The sequence below is a fragment of the Setaria viridis genome, chromosome 6, assembly GCF_005286985.2.
Source record: "Setaria viridis chromosome 6, Setaria_viridis_v4.0, whole genome shotgun sequence".
Lineage (NCBI taxonomy): Eukaryota > Viridiplantae > Streptophyta > Magnoliopsida > Poales > Poaceae > Setaria > Setaria viridis.
Genome location: NC_048268.2, coordinates 30,956,650 through 30,983,025, shown reverse-complemented (window position 1 = coordinate 30,983,025; position 26,376 = coordinate 30,956,650). Strand labels below are relative to the sequence as shown.

Sequence of the window (26,376 nt, the reverse complement as noted above, 5' to 3'; positions counted from 1 at the left end):
CTCCAGTTGCCATGTGCTTGGTACAACTTGCTTGTTTGGATTTGGAGGATTTGGTGAGATGCAGCGCTAGCTGCTGAAATTGGAGCAACAATTGCTCGTTGGTTGATGATTGGAGCTAAAGAGAGCTACGTGCTTGTGCTGGACAGATTTGGGGTAAGAAATGGCATGGCTGTGTGGGGATATGGATGAGGCTTCGGTGAATTTAATTTCAAGGGAGCAGTTGGTGAATTTCTTGCTTGCGGAGATGAACAGATCGACCATTCATCTGCTCTCCCAAATTGACATGCATAGCAGCCAGTGGCTTGGCTCCTTCAGACCCTCACGCATCTCCATCTCTCATAATTGCTCTTAGGTTCATCTCCACAAGCAAGCAAGCGACGCCGCTCTTACCAAGAACATGTGCTGTAGACATGGCTCAAGGGCTGAAGGCGTGCGCCGCCTCCGTCCGCTGCCATGGATCCTAGACCCTCTGCGGACGGCTGCAGCACCCAAACCCGCGGCTATTTCTTCCTGCCGCGAATCGCACCATGCAGCATTGAGGAAGGAAAGGAGAGGAGGAAGAAAGGAAGGACTCACTTACATGTGGGCCAAAGATACGTAGGATAAGTGATGTTTACATTATGTGTCGCCATGTCAGCCGAAACCAGGGTGGATTCGGCTCAGGATGGTCACCTAACCGGTTTTGTAAGCACGAGGAGTTGAAATGGATGGTTTTCGAAATTAGGAAGAGAACACCCCATTATCCAGGGAGGTAGTTAGGACTTTTTCCTTTTGGTTAATATAAAGTTTTTTTGGATAGGCCGGCCCGGTTGGACCCATTTAGTAGTGGGCCCAATCAGTGCTAGGCTGACGGAGGGAGCCTTTGGGCTAGTAAGAAATTTGAGCGGCCCTTCATCAAGAGGACTCAGCCCACCGGCCCACTCTCTGCGGCTCTTATTGGGCCTAATTAAGGTATCCCTGGGCCTTAGCCAACTAACGAAATTAACCAAGTATGTGTCAACTTTGCTTTGCTCCTTCCTCATCAGGCGGCAAAAGGCGTGCTAACCTGGGCTGGACCACAAGCACATAGGGATCGAATAATCCTGAATATGCTGTGACGGTAGATCAGGACACACGAGCGTTTCAGATTGCCATCTGTGCACCCCATGTCTGGGGACAACAAAACAAGGACAGATCAGTAGCCGGTTAAAAACAGCGCGACGTACGTACTGGAAAGGGTCGGATCGTTCGCACCATATGCATGTCCCCCCATGCATCCATAGAATAGCTAGAGCAATGTACTGATACTGCATGAGAGCCCAACGCGTCAGACAAAACCCGGCACTTAAACACACGCATGGGCATGGCTGGTTTATTCTTGCTAGCTACGTTGTGCGTACGCACCTTGTACAAATTGTTCTCTAGCTATTGTGGTCCATCAAGGGCAATAGGGCACATAGAGATAAGGAGCAGCTTGTTAAGTACTATGTGTACCGGTACGTAGGACCAGTATTATTGTACAGCCAACCCAAACAAGACTGGCGCTACAACTACAAATATAGTTCCCTCGAAGTGGCTGTTCGTTTCATCGTTTGGAGGATGGAATAGCCGAATAGACAGGTTTGTGTGTTCTGCCATTTCAGTTATTTTAATTCCGTGCTGATTCCTCCTTCCGAATATACGTGAAAACAAAGTAGGTGATACGATTTGTCCACACTCGCACAACCGCCCAGAGAGTCGGTAACGGGCTTGCATGCCGACTTGTCATGTACGTAGCCACTATAAGCCTGTGTATTCTTCAGGGAGCAGCAACATGATTGCAGTTCAGCAATCTGAACTCTCTGAAGGGTCATTAAGCCCCTTTTCCCGTGTGATTATTCCAGGGATCTCTTATTTTACACGGAAGAGTACCAGCCGACCGAGACGTTCACAGTACAGAGACAGGCCAGGAATTGGATTGGATCGATCGTCGTGCACAGACAACTTGACAGTAGCATCGATACTCAGCTCTACCTATCTACACGTACGCTGCAGTGGAGACAGAGAGACAGACAGTATCGGAGGACGAACTTTGAAAGATGCATCCCTATCGCAACGGCGTACGTACACGCACGCAGCCTTTTGATCTACCTGGGAGAAGAAGGTATCTTTGGTCGTTACAATCAATCAGGCTCGCGCACGGGTGCCGACCTGGATGCCTCTCTTTCCTAATCGATCGTGCATGCCGATCGATCGACCGCGTAACCATCTTAAAAAGCAAGCGATCGATCATGGCATCTTCTTTTCTCTCCCAAGATTTTTTTAGCTACTTCCTCCGTTCCAAATTATAGATCATTAAGTTTTTCTAGATGCACAGATATTATTATGCATCTAAACATAAGGTATGTCTAGATGCATAATAAAATTTATGCATCTAGAAAAATTAAAATGACCTACAATTTGAAATGGAGGGAGTACTCTATACGCCCAGGATGGCTTAGCCAGGACTTTCTTTTTGGGGGTGTTTGGATGCGGGGTACTAAATTTTAGGAGGGGTCACATCGGATGTTCGGACGCTAATTAGGAGAACTAAACATGAGCTAATTATAAAACTAACTGCAGAACCCCTATACTAATTCGCGAGACGAATCTATTAAGCCTAATTAATCCATCATTAGCAAATGGTTACTGTAGCACCACATTGTCAAATCATGGACTAATTAGGCTTAATAGATTCGTCTTGCGAATTAGACTCCATCTGTGTAATTAGTTTTATAATTAGACTATATTTGATACTTCTAATTAGTATCAAACATCCGATATGACAGGTACTAAACTTTATGAGCCTGTATCCAAACATGCCTTAGCCCCAACTGTACTGTACGTGTGTGCCTACGGTGGATTTGTTTAGTTAAACCCGCCATGAAGGGGTTAAGGGTAGTCAGTCCTTCTACGTACTAATTTGATTCGCTTTGCCTTTAATATGCAGGCCGTAGAGGAGTTGGAGAATACTTAATCTGCTCGTTGAGGTTTCTAGAAAAATATAGTGATTAGTGTACTTTATTATAAGGCTCATGATTGATCATTCTTTTGGTTTTTTTTTTTGCTAACCTTCTGTTTATCATCAGGTTCTTTTTTGGCTAAGCTGAAAATGAAAGGATTATTCCCGTATCGACACCACATACCAGACGGCTCTGGTGGAATTATTGCGTGTTCAGTATCAGCGGTTGTCCGCAGCAAATATATATTCGTCAACATCCCTCATCAGGGACGAAATAACCAACCGGCTAGCGCAGCATGCAGCACATCGCTAGCCAAAGCAAAAGGCTTCCCTCTTTACGCCCAGACATATCGTCTATCCTTTCCATCTAGTGGCGTCGCATAATGGTGTCCCTAGCTAGCTAGCCATGCTACTTCATACTCACGTCGCTTGCTTCTTTTCTCTTTATTTTATCAGAAATCCACACAGATAATGCTTTTCAGATGAAGAATCACACTATGACTATTCAGGAATTAGCTGATTGGCGATTAGACGGAGTCCAGTCCATATCAGTCGTCATATGGTAGAGTTACATCACAAGCGAAAAGTACCATCACAAGTTAGAGACCAGGACTTCTTTAGTTGCCCAAAGTTTGGAGATGTAAAATCACTGTAGCACAATGTAGCGTTTCGTTTGTATTTGTGAATTATTGTCAAAATATTGACTAATTAGGCTCAAAAGATTCATCTCGCAAAGTACAACAAAACTGTGCAATTAGTTTTTAATTTCGTCTACATTTAGTACTCCATGCATGTACTGCAAGTTTGATGTGATGGAGAATTTTCTTTTTGCATAGTGTCAAAATTGGGAGTTTGGGGAACTGAACAGGCCCCACATGACATGGTTATTAGCATTGCACGACCAAGGAGCTGACAGCTGAGAAGTAAAGCTGATGCATATTCACCCAGGTCCTCTGCTTTGCCGAGCGCACTCGCAGAGGGATCGTGTGTGTTGCTAGACCAAAGACCAGACAGCCCGCCAACTCTACATGGCGTAGGTGCATTAAAATAGCCAGTACGCAACGCCGGGCCACACCACCCGCACGAGCGCGTGGGCGTGCGGGTCATCATTCCGACGGCCTTGCATTGCGACGCAGTGCAGCAAGTTGCAACTGCTTCGCACGCATGCATAAACGACACTATTTTTCGCTCACATGAGCACATAGCTCCACTGTCCTACTGCCTACTAGGTATGCAGCCTCTAGGAGGTGTAGCAACTCACTGCATCATCGATCGCCCGACATGGCTTTAACCATATGTCTGCAGGCAAGTGTACCGCAGAAAGAGATAATCACCAAGGGCTTACTAGTCGCTCGCTCGAGCCTCCTCCAATAGTTACTGTTTAGCTAGCTCATAAAATATTTTCTTATATTTTAATAGAAAAAATATTTTCTTATATTTTAATAGAAAAGAGAAAAGCTATCCCTTGATCAAGAGATAGTCTTATACACGTACTTTAAGATTATACGGGAAACGGGAATGATGTGTGGAATCATTCGTATTATAAGCTATGTGCTAAAAGTTAGATCATCGGAGAGGTTATCTCTTAAAATGCTTAAAGTTGGATACTAACTCGTACTATTGGAGAAGGAGACGCAACACAGCCGGACACACAAAAGACTGAAAGCGATCACGCTGGTAGTGGAGAATTCGTGCCTCGTCCTTTTTGCCCCCGGGCAGATTAAAGACGGGCGCCTTTTGCTTCAACGAGCGGCTCGAACGGCACTGGAGAAGCTACGGATGCATGGCTACGGCTGCTGCCTGTCGCGGTAGCTGGCTAGCTAGGCTCGATCGAGCAAAGGATCGGAGCATCAGTAGCTAGTGACTGATTTGTTGTCCCAAACGGCCGGATCAGTTGCTGATCCTGTCTCGAGTAGGCTACTAGTAGTCAGTAAGATGCTAGTAGTTGCCGGCGCGCGTGGAATCACAGGCGCTTTCGGTTGGCGCGCGGCGCATTAGCCTTGTGTGCTCACCCGCACGCACGGGGGGACACGACACGAGAAAAGGATGGTCGGCATATATTGATCTGGTCGCTCGGAGGTGGAGCGGTTAGCTAACTTCCACAAGGATCACGAGAAGTCCTTAGATCCGATCCGCCGCAGGAACGAGAAAACACGAGCATCTTGCATTGGCAGCCCGGGCCGGATTGTGCATATCTGATCTGACAAGTTCTAGCTGTAGCTGAGATACCACATCTGACAGCACTGAGTTGAGATTTATAAAAGAGGCAGAGAGCTTGCAAACGTCAAAGCACTACTGTTAAGAGTTGGAAGCAAACCAGAGCACACTCATCACTAGTGCTGAACTGAACCACAGAACACTTGTATGGCAGATCGTTTATTATCTTTAATATAATAGTGTTAAAAGAAGTCATCATGTTCGTTGAGAGGGGCTAGAAATTACCACATCAATCTAAAAAAGAGAAAAACCTACACTGTCGGATTTTATGAAGATCTAATGATCTATATTGACTCCAAACAATCCATGTTGAATACGACTCATAAAAAGATAAATTCAGAATAGGAAAAAGATGACAGAGATATATAACGATAAATATCTAGAAGCGAAGGATCGGGACGGATGATAAGAGGGGGTGAATGGGAGCTGATTTAAATTTCTTCAAAGAACCTCGGCTTGAATTCCGAACTAATCCACAAACCTCTCTTCTAGTAATATCAAGTCCTCTTTGCTATGCAAGAGCTAATGGACCTAGAAATGGTGCTAGGAACTAATTTAGAGGACTAACAGAAGTAAAAATGAACCCAAACAAGTGTCAGAAGAAGAGATTCAAAAATCAACACAAAAGTACGAAAACTCCGCAAAACTCTTCGGAGAATCCGCAACTTCCGGAGAATCCGCACAAATCTCCGGAGAATCCGCACCTACGGAGTTTCCAGAAAATTCTCCGGAGAATCTGTAAAAATCTCTGGAATTTTTCACAACTCCAAAAACAGCCTGCGTGAAGAAAATGGAAAAATCCGAAACTCGATCAAACAACCTCCCAAAATCATGAAATTTGAACCGTAGGCTCACAACAACATACCAAGGCTATTCCTAAAGGCTCACTTCAAAAAGCCCAAGAATTGGTCACCAGATTCAAAGGATTTGGAGAGGGGCACAAAGAGCTCAAGAAAACTCCATGAACTCAAACTTGAAAATGAGTCAAACGGGGTTCAAAGCGAACGAAACTATAGTTGTAGCTTCACATATACACGGTGAATCTTTGTCCAAAAGATCTCTCCAAGAAAATTAAGATTTCACTATGAATTCATATACTTGGCCAAGAACACAAGAGGAGATGAGTTTTAGGAAAAACCTAATCGAGCCAAATCCGAGAGGAATTGGAAGAGGGAAATACTTTAAAGTTGCTCATAAGGATCCTAACAACAAAAGCCTCCAACAAATCTCACGGATTTCGCAGCAAAACGCGAAGAAAAAAATCCCAAAAATACCTCTGAAATTCCCAAAAAAGATAAAACTCAATCTTGAGATGGAGAAGCAATTGAGCACGAAATTGATTCTTGGATTACTCCACCATGTCCGGTTGCAAACCACTCTTAGGCACAAACAAAGCTAAGATGGCAAAAAGATTAAATCAAAGATCCCTCATCTCTCTCCCTCTCTCTCCCCAAATGGCTCTCACGAAACCAAATGAGAAGTCCACCTCCCAACAACCCCCAAAGAGATGTGTCTGCCCCAACAGCCCACTCCTCATATATATAGACATTTGGAAAATGTCCAAAATACCCTTACATTAAGCATACAACCCAAATACCCCCTGGGGTAAAATCGTCGAACTTTATCCTCGTACATCGGATGGACCCGACGCCTTCATGACTTAGCTTCGCCTCGAGCAAGCTTCGCAATAGTGCCACGCATCCTCCAACTCGACGTCGCCCAGTCGCACCGGACTCATCCCCCGGTTTTGAGGCCAAACCGGTCAAACCCTCTCGCACACCCCGCAGGTGTGACTCATCCCTAGTTTTGAGGCCAAATCAGTCAAACCCTCATGCACACCCCACAGGCGTGACTCACCCCGGTTTTGAGGTCAAACCGATCAAACCCTCTTGCATACTGCGCACGACGTGACTCACCGTTGTCGATGCGTGTTCAGCCTCCGCTAAGCCTTCGACGCCTCCAAGTATTTCGCTCCCGGCTCCCGGGCCACCTACTCGACTCGCCTCCATCCCGCTTGACTCGACCGACGTCGTCTCCAACTCGTCCATATACTCTTGCTCTTCCATGCACCATGTGAATCGCCCATGACTCCGCCCGAACTCCTTGGGTCCTTCGGTCCAAGCCTACTCATATCCATCCTTCACAACCCTAATACATCAGCATGAACCTTTCGCTTGACCTTCACCTCATGCCGTCGACCGCCATGTCGCATCCTACACCTGCACATCACAACCAAGAGACATAACACACAAGATATGTTTTACACAAACACCACAACACAACACACACAACATACACCTCCGATTAGCCGTTAGCATAATCAAGCACATATGGAATATGGACTCAACCGATAAAGCCTCAAATCATCCAGTCAATCACTCATCATAAATAGACCAAGGCACATCTCATCTTGATCTCTGAAGAAGAGTTAGTGCATTGATTAGAATTCTATCTAAACCTGACCACGTAGGTAGGTGTACTTTTTGTATATGGTAATCTGAATATTACATTCAAATGCAACTCTATCCCAAATAGATATAATAGGTAGGTAAGAATTAAATCTAGAGTTTGATTGGGGGAGAGAGAGAGCATGGACGGAAGGAAGAATAAAATGCATCACGACACCCTGATGTTGGAGGCGTGAAGAAGGTGGCATGATGCGGCTTAGCACTGATGCACTGAGCGACCGACGACATGTGATTCAGACAATCATGGTGCAAATGAGACAATGACTTCCTATCGGCTAGCTATGCGACACGCCATGGTCGACGAAGAGCTGAGGCAGTGGGCAACAACAATGGACAGTGCCATGGTCGATGAAGAGCTGAGGCAGTGGGGCAATAGCAGTGGACAATATGGCAACAACACACGGGCAATGGAATTGAGAAAACACGATGACGATGGAGCAAGGGATAGAAAAGGGGGAGATCAACAAGAAAACATGGAGACGAAGGTGTGTTGAGATATGGATAGCAGTTGTCACTTGATCTCTATTGCTGAGTAGCATATATATTTGCCAACGTGAATCCTACGTGGAGAGGGGTCTCCCGTTTGCCTTACATCGAGACCCCTTCTCATCTTTGTCAGTTTAAGATCGAACACGCTGGAAATGAGTGGATGAGGCGCAGCAGAAAACCAGCGGGCGCCGAGACTCTTCTCCATGGAAATCTTATCCCCCTCCTTTTTTCCTCTTTCCCGTGTCCTTCTTCCATGGGTGGTGTCACCCGATTTAGGTCGACGGCTGGCGAGGGAGGGAGGCCACACACCGCGAATCTCCGGCTAGAGGCGTCGTGCGCCGAGCGGAGGGGCTGTGTGTTAGAGATAGAGTTGTAAATGTATTTGGAAAATATCTGTTCATGAGAGATACGGCTAGTAGTTTGTTAGCTTGTACTTGCCGTATACTCCAAGGTCTGTAACAAACTATTGTATTCCATGCGTAAGGATCTTTGACGCCCATATAACATGAACCCATCGCTGCCCAGGGCAATGAGCGACGTTTCTCCCACGTTTATTTCCCTCTGTATATTTTCATGGTATACAGAGCCAAAACCAATCTATTGCCTCACCTCCAAACCACCATGGCCAGCTCCTCCAACTTCGGCTTCTCCAATCCATTGGTGAGCCACACCATTACCGAGAAGCTAGCCAAGAATAACCACGCACTATGGGAAGTGTAGGTGTTAGTAGCGGTGCAAGGCGCACACCTTGAAGGCTATCTGATTGGCACCATAGAAGCTCCGGCAGCACTCATCAACAGCAAGACGGTGGACGGCAAAGACACCAAGGTTCCCAATCCACTTCTCGATGATCGGAAGGCTACTGACCAGCAGGTCCTTAGCTTCCTTCTCGGGTCGGTTTCAAGGGACATGCTTGTGACATCCTGGGTCAACTAAGGATGAATTGAACCCACTAGAGGCCCATGTGAGTGGCATGGTATGTGTGTGGATAATAGTCCCACTTTGCTAGTTGAGGGTGAGTTTCACCAACATATAAACCCAAGTGCCAAATGCATTCCAACCCCCGGGCTAACCCTTTTACGCGAAGCGAGGACGAAAGCGTAAGCGGGGTTAATGCGAATGTGTGTTTTACTCTGCATGCAAGTAGGACTGAGCCATATTTGGGACTGGGGTGCTACAATTAGTATCAAAGCCGACCGTCACGGTTACACGGGCGTGTGCGTGCTGGGGGGCGTGGACATATGGTGCATGGCACGTGTGGGTCCTGTGTGGTCACACGGCATGGCATATGTGCCGGGACTACACGCATGGACGTGTGCTAAGAGGGAAAGTTCCTGGTCAATTGCCCCAGTGTGTGCGGGTATGTTGCCGATAAGGACGTCAGGTCCTTCAGGAGGGGGTGTATGTGACATCCCGAGCCAACTAAGGATAAATTGAGCCCACTAGAGTCCCATGTGAGTGGCATGGTATGTGTGTGGATAATAATCCCACCTTGCTAGTTGAGGGTGAGTTTCACCAACATATAAACCCAAGTACCAAATACATTCCAACCCTCGGATTAACCCTTTTACATGAAGCGAGGACGAAAGCGTAAGTGGGGTTGATGCGAGTGCGTGTTTTACTCTGCGTGCAAGTAGAACTGAACTATATTTGGGACTAGGGTGTTACAGTGCTATCTCAAGTGGCATCCAAGAAGACCATTGCCAAGGTATAGGGGTGATCCAAGAGATCTTGTCCTCCCAGACGTGTGCACGAGCAGTGAACACGCGGCTTCAACTGTCGACCACCCAAAAGGGGTCCATGACGGTTGCTGAGCACTTCACAAAGATGAAGGCCTACGTCGACGAGATGGCGGCTGCTGGAAGAGAACTTGATGATGAAGAATTGGTGGAGTATATACTGACCGGTTTGGACTATGAGTTCAATTCATTGGTGTCAGCAGTGGTGGCTAGAATCGGTGCTATCTCCCTGGGTGAGCTGTATGCCCAGATGCTCACCTTCGAGACAAGACTAGAGCTGATGCAAGATGGTGGTCAATCAGGATCATCCACAAACATGGTGAGCCACGCAGGAAAAGGGGGTGCAAACCGTGGCCCACGTGGTGGCCGCAGGTGTGCCCCTGGGCATGGACCTCCCAGCCCTCGTGGTCGAGGGCGTGGACGCGGCCCTGTTGGTTCAAACCAGCGCTACAACAACAATGCAGGAAGCTACAACAACAACAACAACAACAACAACAACAACAACAACAAGAGGCATGTCTACCAAGTGTGTTTCAAGAGGGGACACATAGCGGTTGACTGTTGGCATAGGTTTGATGAAAATTTTGTTCCTGATCAAAAACTTGTAGCTACTGCAACATATTGGTCATTCCACTGTTAAAACCCCTAGTTGTGATCTGCATCTTAATAGTGTTCTTTATGCTCCTGAAGCTTCAAAAAATCTTGTGTCCAGACATCGTCTAGTTTTTGATAATTCTGCCTTCCTTGAAGTTCACCCAAATTTCTTTTTAATCAAGGATCAGGACACGAAGAATAATCTACTTAGAGGGAGGTGTCACAAGGGACTGTATCCACTTCCTTCTTCGCCTCCATCTAAATAAGCTTTTGGAGCCACCAAGCCCACGTTTGCAAGGTGGCATAGTCGTCTAGGTCATCCGTCTTCATCTATTGTTGATAAAGTCATTAGTAACAATAATCTTCCTTGTTTAGTCGAGTCTAAAAGTGAGTCTATTTGTGATGCTAGTCAGAAAGCAAAGAGTCATCGGTTGCCTTATCCTAAGTCTTCCGGTGTATCAAAGTATACTTTGGAACTTGTGTTTACAAATGTCTGGGGTCCAGCACCAGACTCAGTTGGGAGAAAGAAATATTGTGTTAGCTTTATTAATGATCATAGAAAATTCACGTGGATCTATCTTCTTCATTTTAAGTCTGAAGTTTTTCAAAAATTTCATGAGTTCCAAAGCTTTGCTAAACGATAATTTAATCATAAGATCGTATCTGTTCAGACCAACTGGGAAGGAGAATATCAAAAACTCAATTCCTTTTTTAATAAAGTGGGGATAGCTCATTTAGTTTCTTATCCTCACGCTCATCAACAAAACGGTGCAGCCGAGCGCAAACATTATCATATAGTTGAAGTTGGCCTAGCTTTGCTTGCTGATGCCTCTATACCCCTAAAATATTGGGATGGAGCCTTTCTTGCAGCCACATATCTGATTAATCAGGTTCCTAGTAAAGTCATTCGAATTCCACTCCCTTTGAACTTCTTTTTCATCAAAAACCTAATTACTCCTCTCTACGGATTTTTGGTTGTGCTTGCTATCCCAACCTATGACCATATAATTCACACAAGCTTCAATTTCGCTTGAAGCAGTGTGCTTTTCTTGGTATAGTAGTCTACATAAGGGATTTAAGTGTCCCGAAATTTCATCTGGACGTGTGTTATCTCATGTGATGTGGTTTTTGATGAAACAGTGTTTCCGTTCTCTCACCTTAACCCCAAAGCAAGAGCCCAATTACGAGCAGAAATTTCCCTTCTCCCATCTAACTTGATAAATTCTAGACCAGCTAGCATTGGGGTGATCAAACTTTGGGTTCCAGTATGACTAATAGTCCTAATTTAACTACTATTGTTGAAAATCAGGAATAGGTACTACCAGCTGGAGGTGCACGTAGCAATCCAGCTGCTCATGCTGAACACGGAGAGGTTTCGGGTGCTGAAATCCAGGGCGAACCCTCCCCGGGATTGCACGCTGCAGGCGGCAGTAGATCCCCTCCAGCGTCTGTGCGGCGTATGGCTCCCACGCACACGCCTGGCGAACCGGGCAGCAATGCATGCTGCCCACTCCGCGAGCTCACGTGTGGGATCCAAGGTGTGCTTCTACGACATCGCCTACGGGACCTGCTGCGCTGCCTTACTCTACTACAGAAGATGTGGCGCCCGGGGCTGATGCTCTAGATGTGGCGCCAACAGAACTTGTGCATCAAGCTCCTCCTGCTGCAGACAAACCAAAGACACATTCGCAAAGTCGGATAAAAAAACCCAAGGTATATACTGATGGAACTATTACATATGGTTTATTCACATCTACAGGAGAACCACAAAGTTTATATGAAGCCTTGAATAGTAAAAATTGGAAAGACGCAATGGATGTTGAATACACAGCGTTGATGAAAAATAAAACTTGGCACCTAGTACCACCTCAAAAAGGAACAAATATTATTGATTGCAAATGAGTCTACAAAATCAAGAGAAAAGCATATGGAAGTTTGGATAGACATAAGGCTCGCCTAGTTGCAAAAGGTTTTAAGCAACATTACGGCATAGATTATGAAGACACGTTTAGTCCAGTTGTAAAGGCTGCTACTATTAGGATTATTCTATCTATTGCTGTCTCTCGAGGGTGGTGTTTACGTCAGCTAGATGTACAGAATGCCTTTCTTCATAGTTTTCTAGAAGAAAATGTCTACATGAGACAGCCGCCTGCTTATGAGGACTCATCCTTTCTAGGTTATGTGTGTAAGCTTGACAAAGCTTTATATGGTCTCAAACAGGCACCAAGAGCATGGTATTCAAGACTAAGTACAAAATTATGTGATCTTGGTTTTAAGTCATCCAAAGCACATACTTCATTATTCTTTTATAGCAAAGGAGATGTTATTATTTTTCTACTTATCTATGTGGATGACATAATTGTGGTGAGTTCATCATCCAAGGCTGTTTCAGCATTGCTTAGGGACTTAAATCAAGACTTTGCACTTAAAGATTTGGGTGATCTATATTATTTCTTAGGAATTGAAGTTGCAAAGGTATGTGATGTACACTCTTAACTTAGGAAAAGTATACTTCAGATTTGTTAAAAAGAGTTGGTATGGCAGATTGTAAACCTGTTAATACTCCCATGTCAACTAGTGAGAAATTGACCATAGAAGAAGGTTCTTTACTTGGTTCTAGTGATGTTACACAGTATAAAAGTATTGTTGGAGCTTTACAGTATTTGACTATGACTAGACCAAATATTGCATTCTCAGTTAATAAAGTATGTCAGTTCTTGCATGCACCTACCATTGTTCATTGGGCAGCAGTAAAAAGAATCTTGAGATATGTCATGTATTATGTGCGGCTTGGTCTTAGGATTACTAAGTCAGCCTCTACACTTGTTAGTGGTTTTTCAGATGCAGACTGGGCAGGCTGTGTTGATGATAGAAAATGTACAGGAGGATTTGCTATATTTTTGGGGACAAATTTAGTCTCCTGGAGTGCTAGGAAGCAACCAACGGTGTCAAGATCTAGCACGAAGTCAGAATATAAAGCTATTGCTAATGCAACAGCAGAGATTATGTGGATACAAACATTATTGCGGGAATTGGGAGTCCTAAGTCCAAGGGCTGCTAAGTTGTGGGGTGACAATATAGGAGCAAAGTATTTATCTGCAAACCCTGTGTTTCATGCAAGAACAAAACACATAGAGGTTGATTATCACTTTGTCAGAGAATGAGTTATTGAGAAACTATTGGAAATTGATTATGTTCCCTCTGGAGATCAAGTTGCAGATGGGTTTACTAACCCCTTTCTGTTCGACAGCTAGAAAACTTCAAGAGCAATCTAAACTTAGACAGGTTAGATTGAGAGAAGGTGTTAGAGATAGAGTTGTAAATATATTTGGAGAAGATCTATTCTTGAGAGATATGGCCGGTACTTTGTTAGCTTGTACTTGTTGTAGACTCCAAGGTCTATAACAAACTATTGTATTCCATGTGTTAGGATCTTTGACGCCCATATAACACGAACCCCTAGGGCAATAAGAGACGTTCCTCCCACGCTTATTGCCCTCTGAATATTTTCACCATGACGCGCGGCGAGCATAGGGAAGGCTAGGTGAGTTTGGCAGTGCCGGCAATGGAGGGGAGGTCACCGCCGCGTATCTCTGGCTGGAGGCAACGCGCAGCAAGCGGAGGAAGGCTTCCCTATGTGGCACGCCTTCCGCTACGAATCTCCAGCGAGAGGCGACGCGTGCCGAGCGGAAGGGCCGTGACACATGGCTTGCGGCGGGGAGGCTATGCTCGACAAACGGAGTGGGGCGATGCAAGGTTCTACATCGAGCTGAGGGTGCACACAGATCTGCTACCCTGTGTTCTAAACCTTTTCCCCACCGCTCTTTGTGAGTCAAATCGTGGCAGCGCCGTCGACTATGCAGCGTAGCATGGTTTTTCCTTTAACAAGGTGTCAGCCATTCTGTTAGCGGGCGACCTAAGGTCTGTCCGGACCCCTTTCTTGTTCTTGACCTTGTTCTTTAATATCATCAAAAATCATGCGATGTTTTTTCGCAAATTTGATCCTACTCATTAGTACTTTACTGGTTCATGTTTATGTGTTGTTTATGGGATGAATCCATCAGCTCACAAGTCACAAGAACATTCTTGTTTTGTGCATGTGGCGATCTACATTTTTTTTCTAAGTATTTTGTTTGTGATCCTTCCTATCTTCTACATTAGTGTTAGGATCTAATTAAGATATCCGATCTAGAGTTTTGGAGTATGTCTTATGTTTTTGGAGCATGTCTCTAGCTACATTAGGGTTAGGATATAATAATCGATTTTCAGTAGTTTTGTCTGTCACCGCCATTTCTCATAAGAAGCTGTAATTTCTCACCGCCATTTCACTATTATTTTTTGGTAATGAGCTTAACTTACCATAGGAAGTAACTTTACCACATATGCAGTCTCATAAGAAGTAACTAATTTTGTATTTATATTTCATACAAAGTAACTTACCACATATGCAGAGGCAAAGTAGGTGCTGCTGGTGTTGGAGTATGCATGTAGCTACTTTAGGGTTCATATAGGATTAAGATTTCACGTGAGGTTACTTTATCTTCAATCTGAATTTTTGATGTAAAACCCACCATCATGAATTTAAAGTTGCAATTTTCACTACCACTGCACTTTGTTCCGTTAATGTACATGTAGTTTTTTTAGTGACCACAGCTCTGAATTATGTGCTAATCACATGGTAGCACTTTTGAAGGTAGGATAATGATATGATAATGATGTTCACACTCAGTAACTTTGTCACTACACACTATTTTAGGATGTAGCTTACATTAATTTTACATCGCATATAAAGTAACTTATCTCTTTATTTTGTTTCATATGTGCCATTCATTATATTTGGGCACCTGTCTTTATGATGTTAACACAACAGTTTGATGTTTACATGAGAAAAGAACTAGGAACTCATAGACTTGTCATTATTTTTATGTGAACGATGAAGTATCTAATCATTGGTTTACATGAGATTAAAAGTAACTAATCACTTAACCACCTAAAATAGGAAGTAACCTGACCTTTGATTTGAGACACATAGGAAGTAACTAATCTTGGTAGACATTATATTGGTAGTAACTAGCCAGTGATTTGAAACACATAGGAAGTAGTTAGCCATCTATTTACACTATATAGGAAGTAGTAACTAGCCTGGTTTGAAACTCACAGGAAGTAACTAGGTTTTTTTTTCTTGAAATTCTTTCTTTTGCTATGCTTGCCAGTTGTAGTTTCATAGTTTATCAGTTTTATTAGAATTGTACACATTTAGTAATTGGCAAAATGCTGAATTTCTTTTTGGTTTTAAAAGATGGAGTAGGATTATGAGATTTTTTATTTTCAGTCTTTGTGTACAAGTTTTACCATCATTGAAATGCTTAAGCATAATGTTATTATTTTGCTTTAGATAAGCTCCCTGAGTGCATGATCTTTTCTATATCATATTAGTAGATCATTTTTTGATGTTTTATCTGATAAATAAAGTACTAATTTAGATGCCTTTCATTCACAAACTATGGTGATATATCTTTATCAGCTTGCTTTGTGGCCTTTTTCCTAGGTGATGCTAATTCAATCCTATTGTCAAAAGGCTTCATCAACTCCCTTTCTACGTTTAAAGCATATCACAACAGCTATTTCTATCATCAATCAGTGCTTGGCACATACATCATCTGACCATGATCCCTGCAATTATACCATGTTGATACTCATAGCATTTTGGTATGTTACTCTGCTACTAATGCATCTGCTGTTTAACTCTCAGTGAACGCCCATATTATAATGCTTGCACATGATCTTTTAACCATGCTTACTTTATTTGACCTATATTGTTGCATATTGATGTTGGTTTTCATTTTAAGATAACAAGTAATGTGCTACTACAAATATGGGATAGGAAGTAACTTATCATTGATGTTCAAGAGATTAACTAATTTATCCACATGAGATAGGAAGTACTTCGCCACTGATTTGGAACGTCCAGGAAGTAACTAGTCATATATTCAAATTAGATAGGAAGTAACTTTCCTTAGTTTAAAGTGCATAGGAAATAACTAATTATTGTTTACATTTATATAGGAAGTAACATTCCCCTGATTTGGAAATAACTAGACATCTATTGACATTCGATAGGTAGTAACATTTTGCCCCTGGTTGAAACACATAACCCCCTCCTTGCAACATTTCCAAGTGCAGCTAAGACAATATGTCACAACCAGACACACCTCCCAATCATGATCTCTACAATTTTTCTAATTCATACTTCCATGTTTTTGTTAGGTCAGTTTTACTAGTAATGCAACCCCTATTTTTAGTTTTTAGATAATTTTCCAAGTTCTGATGCTGATGGAAAAAATGTTGTGGTTTACTTGAGATAAAATGATCACATGCACACCTTCAGCTAATCTGAACATATCTTATCTGATCTTAGTGAAGTAACTTTTGTCATTTTATCATTTTATTTGAAACAGTAGAAAGTAACTTATTTTCATACAGGTTTTCTTATCATGATATAATGAAGTTGCCATTGCCACTGCCAATTACACTTTTCTTTTAATGACCACATATTTTTCTTTTTTTATGGCACCATATCTTTGATATAGTATCTTCAAAAACATTTTCATTACATGCACATGACATTTTTACTATATATATAGCTTGTGTTTTTCACCTCTGCTTCATGTGTTCAACTAATTTGATGTAGAAAGTAATTTTATTTGACCTAACTGAGGTAGAAAATAACTTTATTTGACCTGACTAAGGTAGAAAGTAACTAGTCACTCATTTGGAACACATACAAAGTAATTTTGTAACTGATTCACATGACATATGAAGTAACTGTACATGACTTGGAAAATAATCTGGAAGTAACTCATCACATATTCACATGAGATTGAGGGTAACTTTTTGTTCTTTGCTCTTCTGAAAATGGGCTCGTAAGTATGACTTTGTTTGTTATCCTTTTCAGGAATAGAGATCTAAATATGAGGCGTAGGGAGGAACATGTTTTTTTTTGGTGGGGAGATACATTCTGCACATGTAGATATGTATTAGTCATCATATGATGGATGTACTCGTTTCACTTTGAAATCTCGATTATACAGCTGATGGAATTTTGTAAGAAGCTGTTGTGTCGTTCTAAAGGATGCGTAGCTGGACCTGCTTACTCTCCCTTTTGAATAGGCTTGTATTTCCAAGTTGTTTTCCATTCTATTTTCCATCTTATATTTTTATCTCATTTTCATCTCGATTCATGCCTGGAACTGGAATGTGTTTTTGACGCTCCACCAGCGGCAGCGGACGGGGAATGCACCAAATCCAGGATTTTTTTTACTTTATCTGGGCCTATGTGTTTTTCTGCGTCCCTTTTTCTTCGCGCCAAAATTTCCAGTGCCGTTGGCGCACTTTGGCTCGGTGCGTACATAGCTGGCGCAAGTTCCGCTAGGAATCGCGGGTGCGCGATCCAGCAAGAAGCTCGTGCCCGCTGCTGCCCTTCCCATGAAGGGTATGGATGCTGAATACGGGGGCTCTCCGATTACCACTAAATGAAGAGGGCTCTCCACATATTCGCCTCCATTTGCCAATGCCAGCATCTACTATGGCTATATCGAATATGATTAGCAAACACATAAATTCAGAATTTAAAAAATTAGCAGTTGGTTTCTGCAAGCAAAATAGCTACTTAAAGAGTTCATAGCTAATACAATTAATAATTTAGATATTAAAGTAGTAAAAAATGTACATGGTTGTGTCTATCTATATTTCCGCCGATCCTCGCGCTCGGGGGCTAGGCGCCTACTTCAGATCGGCGTGTCTCCTTAGCTCCGCCAGTCCTCACGCTCGGGGGCTAGGCGCTATATTTGGATCCTTTTCACGACGAAAACAATACATCACATTCTTGACCATTGGACCAATTACTTTAATCGCTTCAATGCTCGAGGTCTACTTCATATGGAGTGCATCTTGTGATGCTCTTCATGTGCTTCCCTTCAATCTACAGGATGTCAGACATCCCGGAGCTTGGTAGTTGCGTAGCCATGCGTATTTGGTCATACACCTATGGAAGCTTCAATTTTTCTTTCTTTTTTGAGTACCGCGTAGCCTCTCCATCGCTATGACGACTCTGCAACTTCGGCCAAGTACATTACAAGCTTCGTTGCACATCCGTCAGGCTCCTGTTCGACTCCACATGGCTCGGGGGCTTGAGGGATAAGGGTACCCATGAGTCCCCACCGACTAGGATACTGGCCAGCCTGACAAGTGGATTCCGCCCGACCATGGCATGCGGGGCAAGGCATGAAGACGCGTGGAGCACAATCTGGGAGGCCAGGCGAATAAATTCAGTCCGGATACTTGTTGTAAACCGACTCGGATTGATTTCCTTGTAACAACCGACTAGGATTAGATCCTTTCCGACTTGTAACCCTAGATCATCAGCCTATATAAGGCGGCCCCCAAGAGCACGTTAACTCTCCGCATACCATACCAACAATACAATCCACTAGAACACAGGACGTAGGGTGTTACTTTTCGGAGGCCCGAGCCTGTCTAAACCTTGCGCCCCCTGTGTTACCATTCGAGTTCTTGGTCTTATGATCTCCCCCGCCTACAAATCTATCACCTGGATAATGGACTGCCGATCACTAAATCTGATAATATAATATTTAAAAGCACACCCCTATAACGCAGTAAGGTGAAGTTAATGTTTGATTCTAACAAGATCTAGGATGGACACAAAATAAGATCACGTAACATGTGACCTGCGTATGTCCTATAACACAATAAGGTCATGTTACAGTCCAACTCTAAACAAGATTCAGGATGGACACAAAATAAGTTCACATAACATGACCAACACTAACGACACGAACGTACTCTATCTGAATCGGTAAATACAACGCAAATGTAATTTGTTTGGTATCCCGTGATTTTTTTCCTTGCCAAGGGATTTCTTCAAGATGATTCACCATAAACCCGAGAGGGTGTAGAAATTAACAGGTCAATTGAAAACAAGTTACATCACTGGATTTTGTAATGATCTAATAGTGTAGACTAACCTAAAGAGTTTTGTACAAAATGTGATTAATAAATAACTAATTTTGAAATAAAAATAATGAAAATGGTTTTTTGAATTTTCCTTGATATTGGGAAACATATTTCTTAAATAAAGAAACATTCTTTGAGTATAATTAGTTAAATGTACTTATTAAGAGATTGTTAAAATTTTAAAAGAAGCCACCACGTTAGTCGAGAGGGTCTAGAAATTCCTACATTAATAAAATAAAAAATATACACCATTGGATCTTACGAAGACCCAACAATCTAGACTAACTTAAAGGATCCATATTGAATACGACTAATGAATATGCAAAAAAATCAGAATTAAAAAACAAGGAAAAATTAGCACTTTGCACTTGAAGTCCATACCCAATAATATTATTTTCTATTTTAATTTCTTCCCACGTTGAGGGGAGAGAGAAGTCCTTAATGTCACCGGCTATTATCCTTTTCTTATCCTTCTCACTGGCTATTATTGAGAGTCGCCCACCATTTACTTGCATCCATTTATTTTGATGCAGAAAAACTCAGATGGACACGAGGGGCCTCTTGTCTTGACACTTTGCTAGCGCCTCCCCGGCTACCGCCTCCACCTCTGCCGCCACCACCTCCTCTGCTGCCGCTGCCTCCTCTTCCTCCATTGTGAGGCACGCGTAAGCCGAGGGTACGGCTGCTGCAGCCCCGGGGTGCTCCTTCTTCCCGAAGCATCTCGGAGTAGGAGTTGAGGTCGGGGAATTCTTCGACATGTGAGTTGAGATCCAGGGCTTGCAAACCCTCACGAGGAGCTCCAGAAGATTTCGCCTGCGAGAAGAAGTTGAAGCTGCCGGCGGGAAAAGGTGGATCCGCGTGGGAGAAAAGGTCTTGCAACCTATCGTCGCCGTGGCCGTCCATGAGCCTCGGGGAAGGGTTCAGGGCAACACGGCGCACTACTGGCGGCATGGATGCCGTGGATCTGGGGCGGCATAGGGAGGAAACAAAGAAGGGCGGGAGGGGAGTTCCTGCTGGCGGGGTTGCCGGGGGGGGGGGGAAGAAAGGGGGAGGGGAAGGCGACGGGAGGGAAAGAACGGGGAGAGGGGATGGTGGGAGGGGATGACCTGCGAGCGGGATGGATGGCCGGCGGGAGGGGATGACCTGCGGGCAGGATGGATGGCCGCGGGAGGAGATGGCGGCGGGCGGTGAGGAAGCGATGTGGGAGGGAAGGATGCGGAACAGATGCAGGAGGGGAGGATGCGCAGAAGACGGGTAGAAAGGAGAGGAGGAGAGAGGGGGGGCAACCAGGGAATAAGTGGGGAGGGAGACCACTTTTAACACCTTTAGCCAATTTTAACATCTCTCTATGTGTTTATGAAAAATAGGGTGTTAAACTTTAACATAACCCTTTTAAGTGGCAGCCAATGTGTTAAAAAATTGCTAAAAATTGGGCGTTAAGCCCCTCTAAACAGGACCTACTTTAATGATTTTCGTCTAGAGTGTGACAGCTAGTCGTGTCAACCAACAGCGCAGCCTAGGACTAACGCGTGGTAACCTAGATGCCTAGATTTTGTGCACGCCCAGCCGACCCCCAATGGTAGGAAGGCACTCTAAAAATTGCCCCTATAGCTTGAGCCCTAATCTTTCTGAAGTGATGTGACCTGATTGAACACGTACTACGGTACTACTCCGTACTCCTATTACTTGTTGGATGGAAGCACAACAAGGCCTTCTGTAGTTCTGTGCGTGCACCTCAAAAGCAGCAGCGTTGGGACTCGGGAGCCTTGGAACCCATGCAGTCCTGCCGATGCATAGGTAGATTGAGGTCGCGTTTGGTTCCCTTTGCTTATTTTTAAACAAGTGTCACATCAATATTTAGATACTAATTAGGAGTATTAAACGTAGGCTATTTACAAAACCCATTACATAAGTGGAGGCTAAACAGCGAGATGAACCTATTAAGCCTAATTAATCCATCATTAGTAAATGTTTACTGTAGCAACACATTGTCAAATCATGGACTAATTAGGCTTAATAGATTCGTCTCGCCGTTTAGCCTCCACTTATGTAATTGATTTTGTAAATAGTCTACGTTTAATACTCCTAATTAGTATCTAAACATTCGATGTGACGGGTGCTTAAAAATAAGCAAATGAACCAAACCAGGCCTGAGCTTCACTAACAGACAGAATTAGAGAAAGGGTCAAGTTCTGCAGGTGAACATTACATGCACGCACTATAGCTAGCTACCAAACTAACAACACGAATAATCCACTGATGGAGAGACTGACGAAGCAACACTACCTCATTTCCAAGATCAACAAGTGTCTCCATTTGCTCCTAATCAAAAAAAAAAGTGCCTCTATTTGACAACGAAGTCCAAATCACTGTTCCAGTTCTATGTGAACAGCCACGGCAAGCAGAGAGAGCAGAGAGCAATAACACCAGCAGAAAACGTGAGAAACAACACCTTGTATTATTAGACCCCGTTTGCTTCCGCTGATTTATTTTTAGCATCCGTCACATCGAATGTTTAGATACTAATTAGGAGTATTAAATGTAGACTATTTACAAAACCCATTACATAAGTCGAGGCTAAACGGCGAGACGAATCTATTAAGCCTAATTAGTCCATGATTTGACAATGTGTTGCTACAGTGAACATTTGCTAATGATGGATTAATTAGGCTTAATTAGACTTAATAGATTCGTCTCGCTTTTAGCCTCCACTTATGTAATGAGTTTTGTAAATAGTCTACGTTTAATACTTCTAATTAGTATCTAAACATTTGATGTGACACGTGCTAAAAATAAGTCACCGGAAGCAAACGCCTTAGCATCAAAAGTCAGACGGCGGCGACGACGGACACTGACTTTCAGCATCAGAGAAAGAGAGCAATGCAGCAAGCTCTGTCGAAATATCGCAGTTACCATATGGACCATCTTCTCCTTGTCCCATCCCAGGCTGCAAATTTTCTCAAGATAAGCTATCCCGGGAAGGTGTCGGTCTTGTCCAGGCCGAACGTTCATGTAGAGGTAGGTGCTTCCCACTGGTGTCTGACATGAATCTCTACTACTGTGCCAGGACGGAAAACATGGCTCGAGATCATGGCACGTTTGAACGAGAGTGTCAGCACTGGGCACTGGCTTGCTAAATTCAGTTGAACACCATCGCAAATAGCGAAGGGATGATGTGATAAAAATTAAAATACACGCAAAAGGAGTTTTTTTTTTGGCAGAAAGCAAAACGAGGATTAGTGCGCTGCAGGATGGTAACTAAAGTATTGCAGACTGTACCCGTTACAGACAAGAGGATCGATCCCAACACGTATAAATAAAAATAGCAGCCGCAAAGAGACTCCACATATGGGAGTACCTTTGTTATAAACAAGAGGAGCCATGTAAACAAAGCAGCCGGTCTTGAAGAGAACTCATACTTTGCGTCACTTGGGAATTGGGGGATTCATGCGTTTCTTTGGCGTCGTCGTAGGCCACTCTCGTCCTAAGTTTAATGCCGGTCCAGTTCTAAAGGCTCCACCGGTCTAAAATTAGTACCACGCCTCATCTTTCCCATCGGCATTAGATTTCCTTTGAAAAATCAGCTACTGCACACATGGCCGTACAGTGAGCATTGAACAAAAGGCATCTTTTCGTCAATGGAAAAGAAACTTGCCCTGAAAATTTTGCAAACCGTTGTGCAGGAGGAAAACATCCCAGCCAGAGCCAACTCATCAACGGCTATTTCCCTTGCCATTGCCAAGGCTGAGCCGCTCAGGCACGTTCAGGCCGGCGGCGGGTTCTGTCTGCACGAGCCTCTGCTCTACCGGAGGCGCCAACCACATGCGGATATGCCGTAGTAGGCCCCAGGGAAGCATGCAAATGTGCTCAACCTCAACTCCGATCCAGCCCCAACAAATTTCCTAGCTAGGAGCTGAACCCATCAACAAATTTCGCATCGCGCTGCAAGCCTGCAACAGGTTCGGGGCGGTAACCGCGATGCAAACGAGTAGAGCAAAAAATTGCGGAAAGTGGCCGGATCGGAGACAAATTTCGAGCATCTTTCGTTGCGAGCGAGGGCGGAGAGAACAAAAATGAAGCGAGAGACGCCAAGGCGGCCAACTCAAGAGCGACGGATGGGCACCACACCTAGGTGACCCGGAGATCTCTGCCGCGGGGCCCGCCCTCCCCCGTGCCGCCACCTCCCCACCACGCGACGCCGACGGGCAACGCGATGGCCGCCTCCCACCTATATAACCTCGCCTCCTCGCCTCCCACCCGGCCTCTAGCCACATCTCTTCATTCCCTCGCTCCGGCCGTTACCCAAGCAGGCAGACACCTCAGCTGTCAAGCTCAGCTCCGTGCCTGCCTCCTCCATCCTAGGAAGGCGGCGGCGGCGGCCGCACCCGCAAAGAGAGAAGCTCGGCGGCGGCCGGTCGGTGGCAATGGTGGACGTGGACCGCCGGATGGCCGGCCTGACACCAGCGGCGCACGCGGCGGGGCTTCGGCGCCTGTCCACGCGCGCCGCGGCGGGGCCCTCGTCAGCGTCGGCGTCCCCGCGGCACGGCCTGCACTCCTTCGCCCCGGTCGCGGCCGCGGTGCTGGCCCACCTCCGGGCCTCCGGTGTCGCCGTGCTCCCGGGCCTCACGGAGCTCGAGCTGGCGCGCGCCGAGGCCGAGATGGGGTTCGCGTTCCCGCCCGACCTCCGCGCCGTCCTCGCCGCGGGGCTGCCGTCGGGGCCCGGGTTCCCGGACTGGCGCTCCCGCGCCGGGCTCCGGTCCGCGTTCGACCTGCCCATCGCGGCGGCGTCGCTCCAGATCGCGCGGGGTGCGCTGTGGCCGCGATGCTGGGGGCCGCGCCCCGCCGACCCGGACCGCGCGCTGCGGCTCGCGCGCTCCGCCATCCGCCGCGCGCCGCTGCTCGTGCCGCTCTTCGACCGGTGCTTCCTCCCCTGCCGGCCCTGCCTGGCGGGCAACCCGGTGTTCTTCGTCACCGACGACCGCGTCCTCTGCTGCGGCCTCGACGTGCTCCACTTCTTCACCCGCGACTCCTGCTTCCAGCCGACGCTCGACCCGCGGGCGCCGCTGCCGTTGTCCGGCGAGGCGCCCGCCGCGACGCCGTGCACGCGCCGCAGCCTCGACGCGGCCTGCGGCGGCAAGGCCCCGCGCTGGATCGAGTTCTGGAGCGACGCGGCGTCCGACCGGCGCCGCCGCGACTCGTCCTCCTCGGAGGCCTCCACCGCGTCGTCGCTGTCCTCCGGGTGCGCGTCCCCGCCGCCGCCGCCCAGGCGGTCCAGGACCCCGCACTGGGTCGACACCTACCTGGACCGGCTCGGCTCCGTGCTGCGGCAGGGCGGGTGGAGGGACACGGAGGTGACGGAGATGGTGGAGGGGGCGGCCTCCGGGATGTTCGACGGCGAGGAGGCGGCGGCGCCCCCCGAGGCCGACCCCGACGCCGTGCTCGACGCGCTGCTGCTCAAGGCCGACCGGTGCTCAGACTCGCTCCGGCGCGCCGGGTGGAGCTCCGAGGACGTGTCGGACGCGCTCGGGCTCGACCTCCGCCGGTGCAAGGAGCGGCCGCGCCCCGCCGTGCAGATTCCTCCGGAGATCGCCGTGAAGGTCGAGCGGCTCGCGCGGTCGGTGGCGCGGCGCCCCTGACCCGGCCTCGCCGCGGCTCTGGCACGGCCGCATCAGCTGCCGCCGGAGAGGCACCTGCCGCCACCATTTTTCTTCTTTAGGGAAAAAAAGGTGCTCTTTTTTTTATTGACTTTTTCACTATACAAGGAAAGAATACTTGTACTTTAATCAAGTAGTAAAAACTGTACGAAAAAGTTAACCCCATGATCGTGTCTATGCGGAGGTGTAATTAAATGCTTGGAAGTGAGCAGTACTAACGGCTACATTTGACGGCGCAAGCCATTTCTTCGTGTCTCGCTAAGGCCAGCATAGCCAGCCTCAATGGAGTTTTATGAAAAGTTTTATGGAGTATATTACTGACTGTTTTGGTAGGATCATTTTATGAGGAGAGTTTCATCAGACGTGAGAGTAGTTTCATCCCTATTATACTTCATTGGAACAATTAATTAATTTTAGTAACTGTATAATAAAATTGTGCACTGACACTGCATAATGCAGAATCGGTAAATGCTTGCCAGGAGAAGTCGAAAAGAGGTAACGAAACTGAAATATTGTCGTGATTCGCTTGAATTTTAGACAAAAGTGTTCGTTTTCAGACCGGACGAGAAAAGCCGCCCTGTGTTGGGAGCACACAGTAGAGCCGAGGTAGTAGTGGTTCGTTTTTTTTTTCCCGATCTTTAGACAAGGAAACGGTACTTTGTGTCGATTCTTTGGGTGTCAAGGTGGATGCCGATGTCTGCCGCCAATCCAGATCTCATCCGAGGAGCCGAGTCATTTCCAGTAGCAAACGGTCAGATTCCAGGTAGCAGCTGCCGTACCGGTATAATTTTGTGGCGAGGGATCTTCCTAGCATGCTTCGACGAGACGACGACCAAGTCTGTTCCTTTTTTTTCTGTTTGTTTTTTTCTTCAGTTCAGAGTTTATTCAGTCTTTAGTTTCAAAAAAAAGTTTATTCAGTCTGTTTTACTAGTTACCCTACGCTCCCGAGTCCCGATTTTTACCATCTCCTTTTCTTTTTAACCCTTCACTTTTCAAAGCTATGAAATGGTTGGTTGGTAATGCTCGTGCAGTCATGCATGCACTTGTGTGCTTCGCTCGCTTTTGGTTGGGGGTGTGTCCGTGTGAGTGTGCCTGCCTGCCTAGGCTAGGCTTGCCCCCTTTTCGTATACTACGTGCTCTGCGCCTCGCATCTGTTCTCTGTTTGGACACTAGGAAAAAGAGCAGCCTTGTTCCGTCGCCGTGCGGGCCGCGGCGGCAAAGCG

The 26,376-nt window shown here is 45.7% G+C and overlaps 1 protein-coding gene and 1 non-coding gene across 2 annotated transcripts; both read left to right on the top strand.

Moving 5' to 3' along the window:
* The first annotated feature begins 9,999 nt into the window (after positions 1-9,999).
* Positions 10,000-10,138, top strand: LOC117862305 (small nucleolar RNA Z247). The gene has a single exon (XR_004641957.1). It is a non-coding gene; the product is annotated as a small nucleolar RNA Z247 (small nucleolar RNA).
* Positions 10,139-23,776: 13,638 nt separating this feature from the next.
* LOC117860043 (uncharacterized) lies at positions 23,777-25,465 on the top strand. The gene has a single exon (XM_034743244.2). The coding sequence runs from the start codon at positions 23,924-23,926 to the stop codon at positions 25,133-25,135; it is 1,212 nt and encodes a 403-aa protein (XP_034599135.1). The 5' UTR covers positions 23,777-23,923; the 3' UTR covers positions 25,136-25,465.
* Positions 25,466-26,376: the final 911 nt, after the last annotated feature.

Bases quoted from the DNA above. Each gene is read 5' to 3' on its own strand.
- LOC117860043 (XM_034743244.2), top strand. From the start codon at position 23,924: ATGGTGGACGTGGACCGCCGGATGGCCGGCCTGACACCAGCGGCGCAC.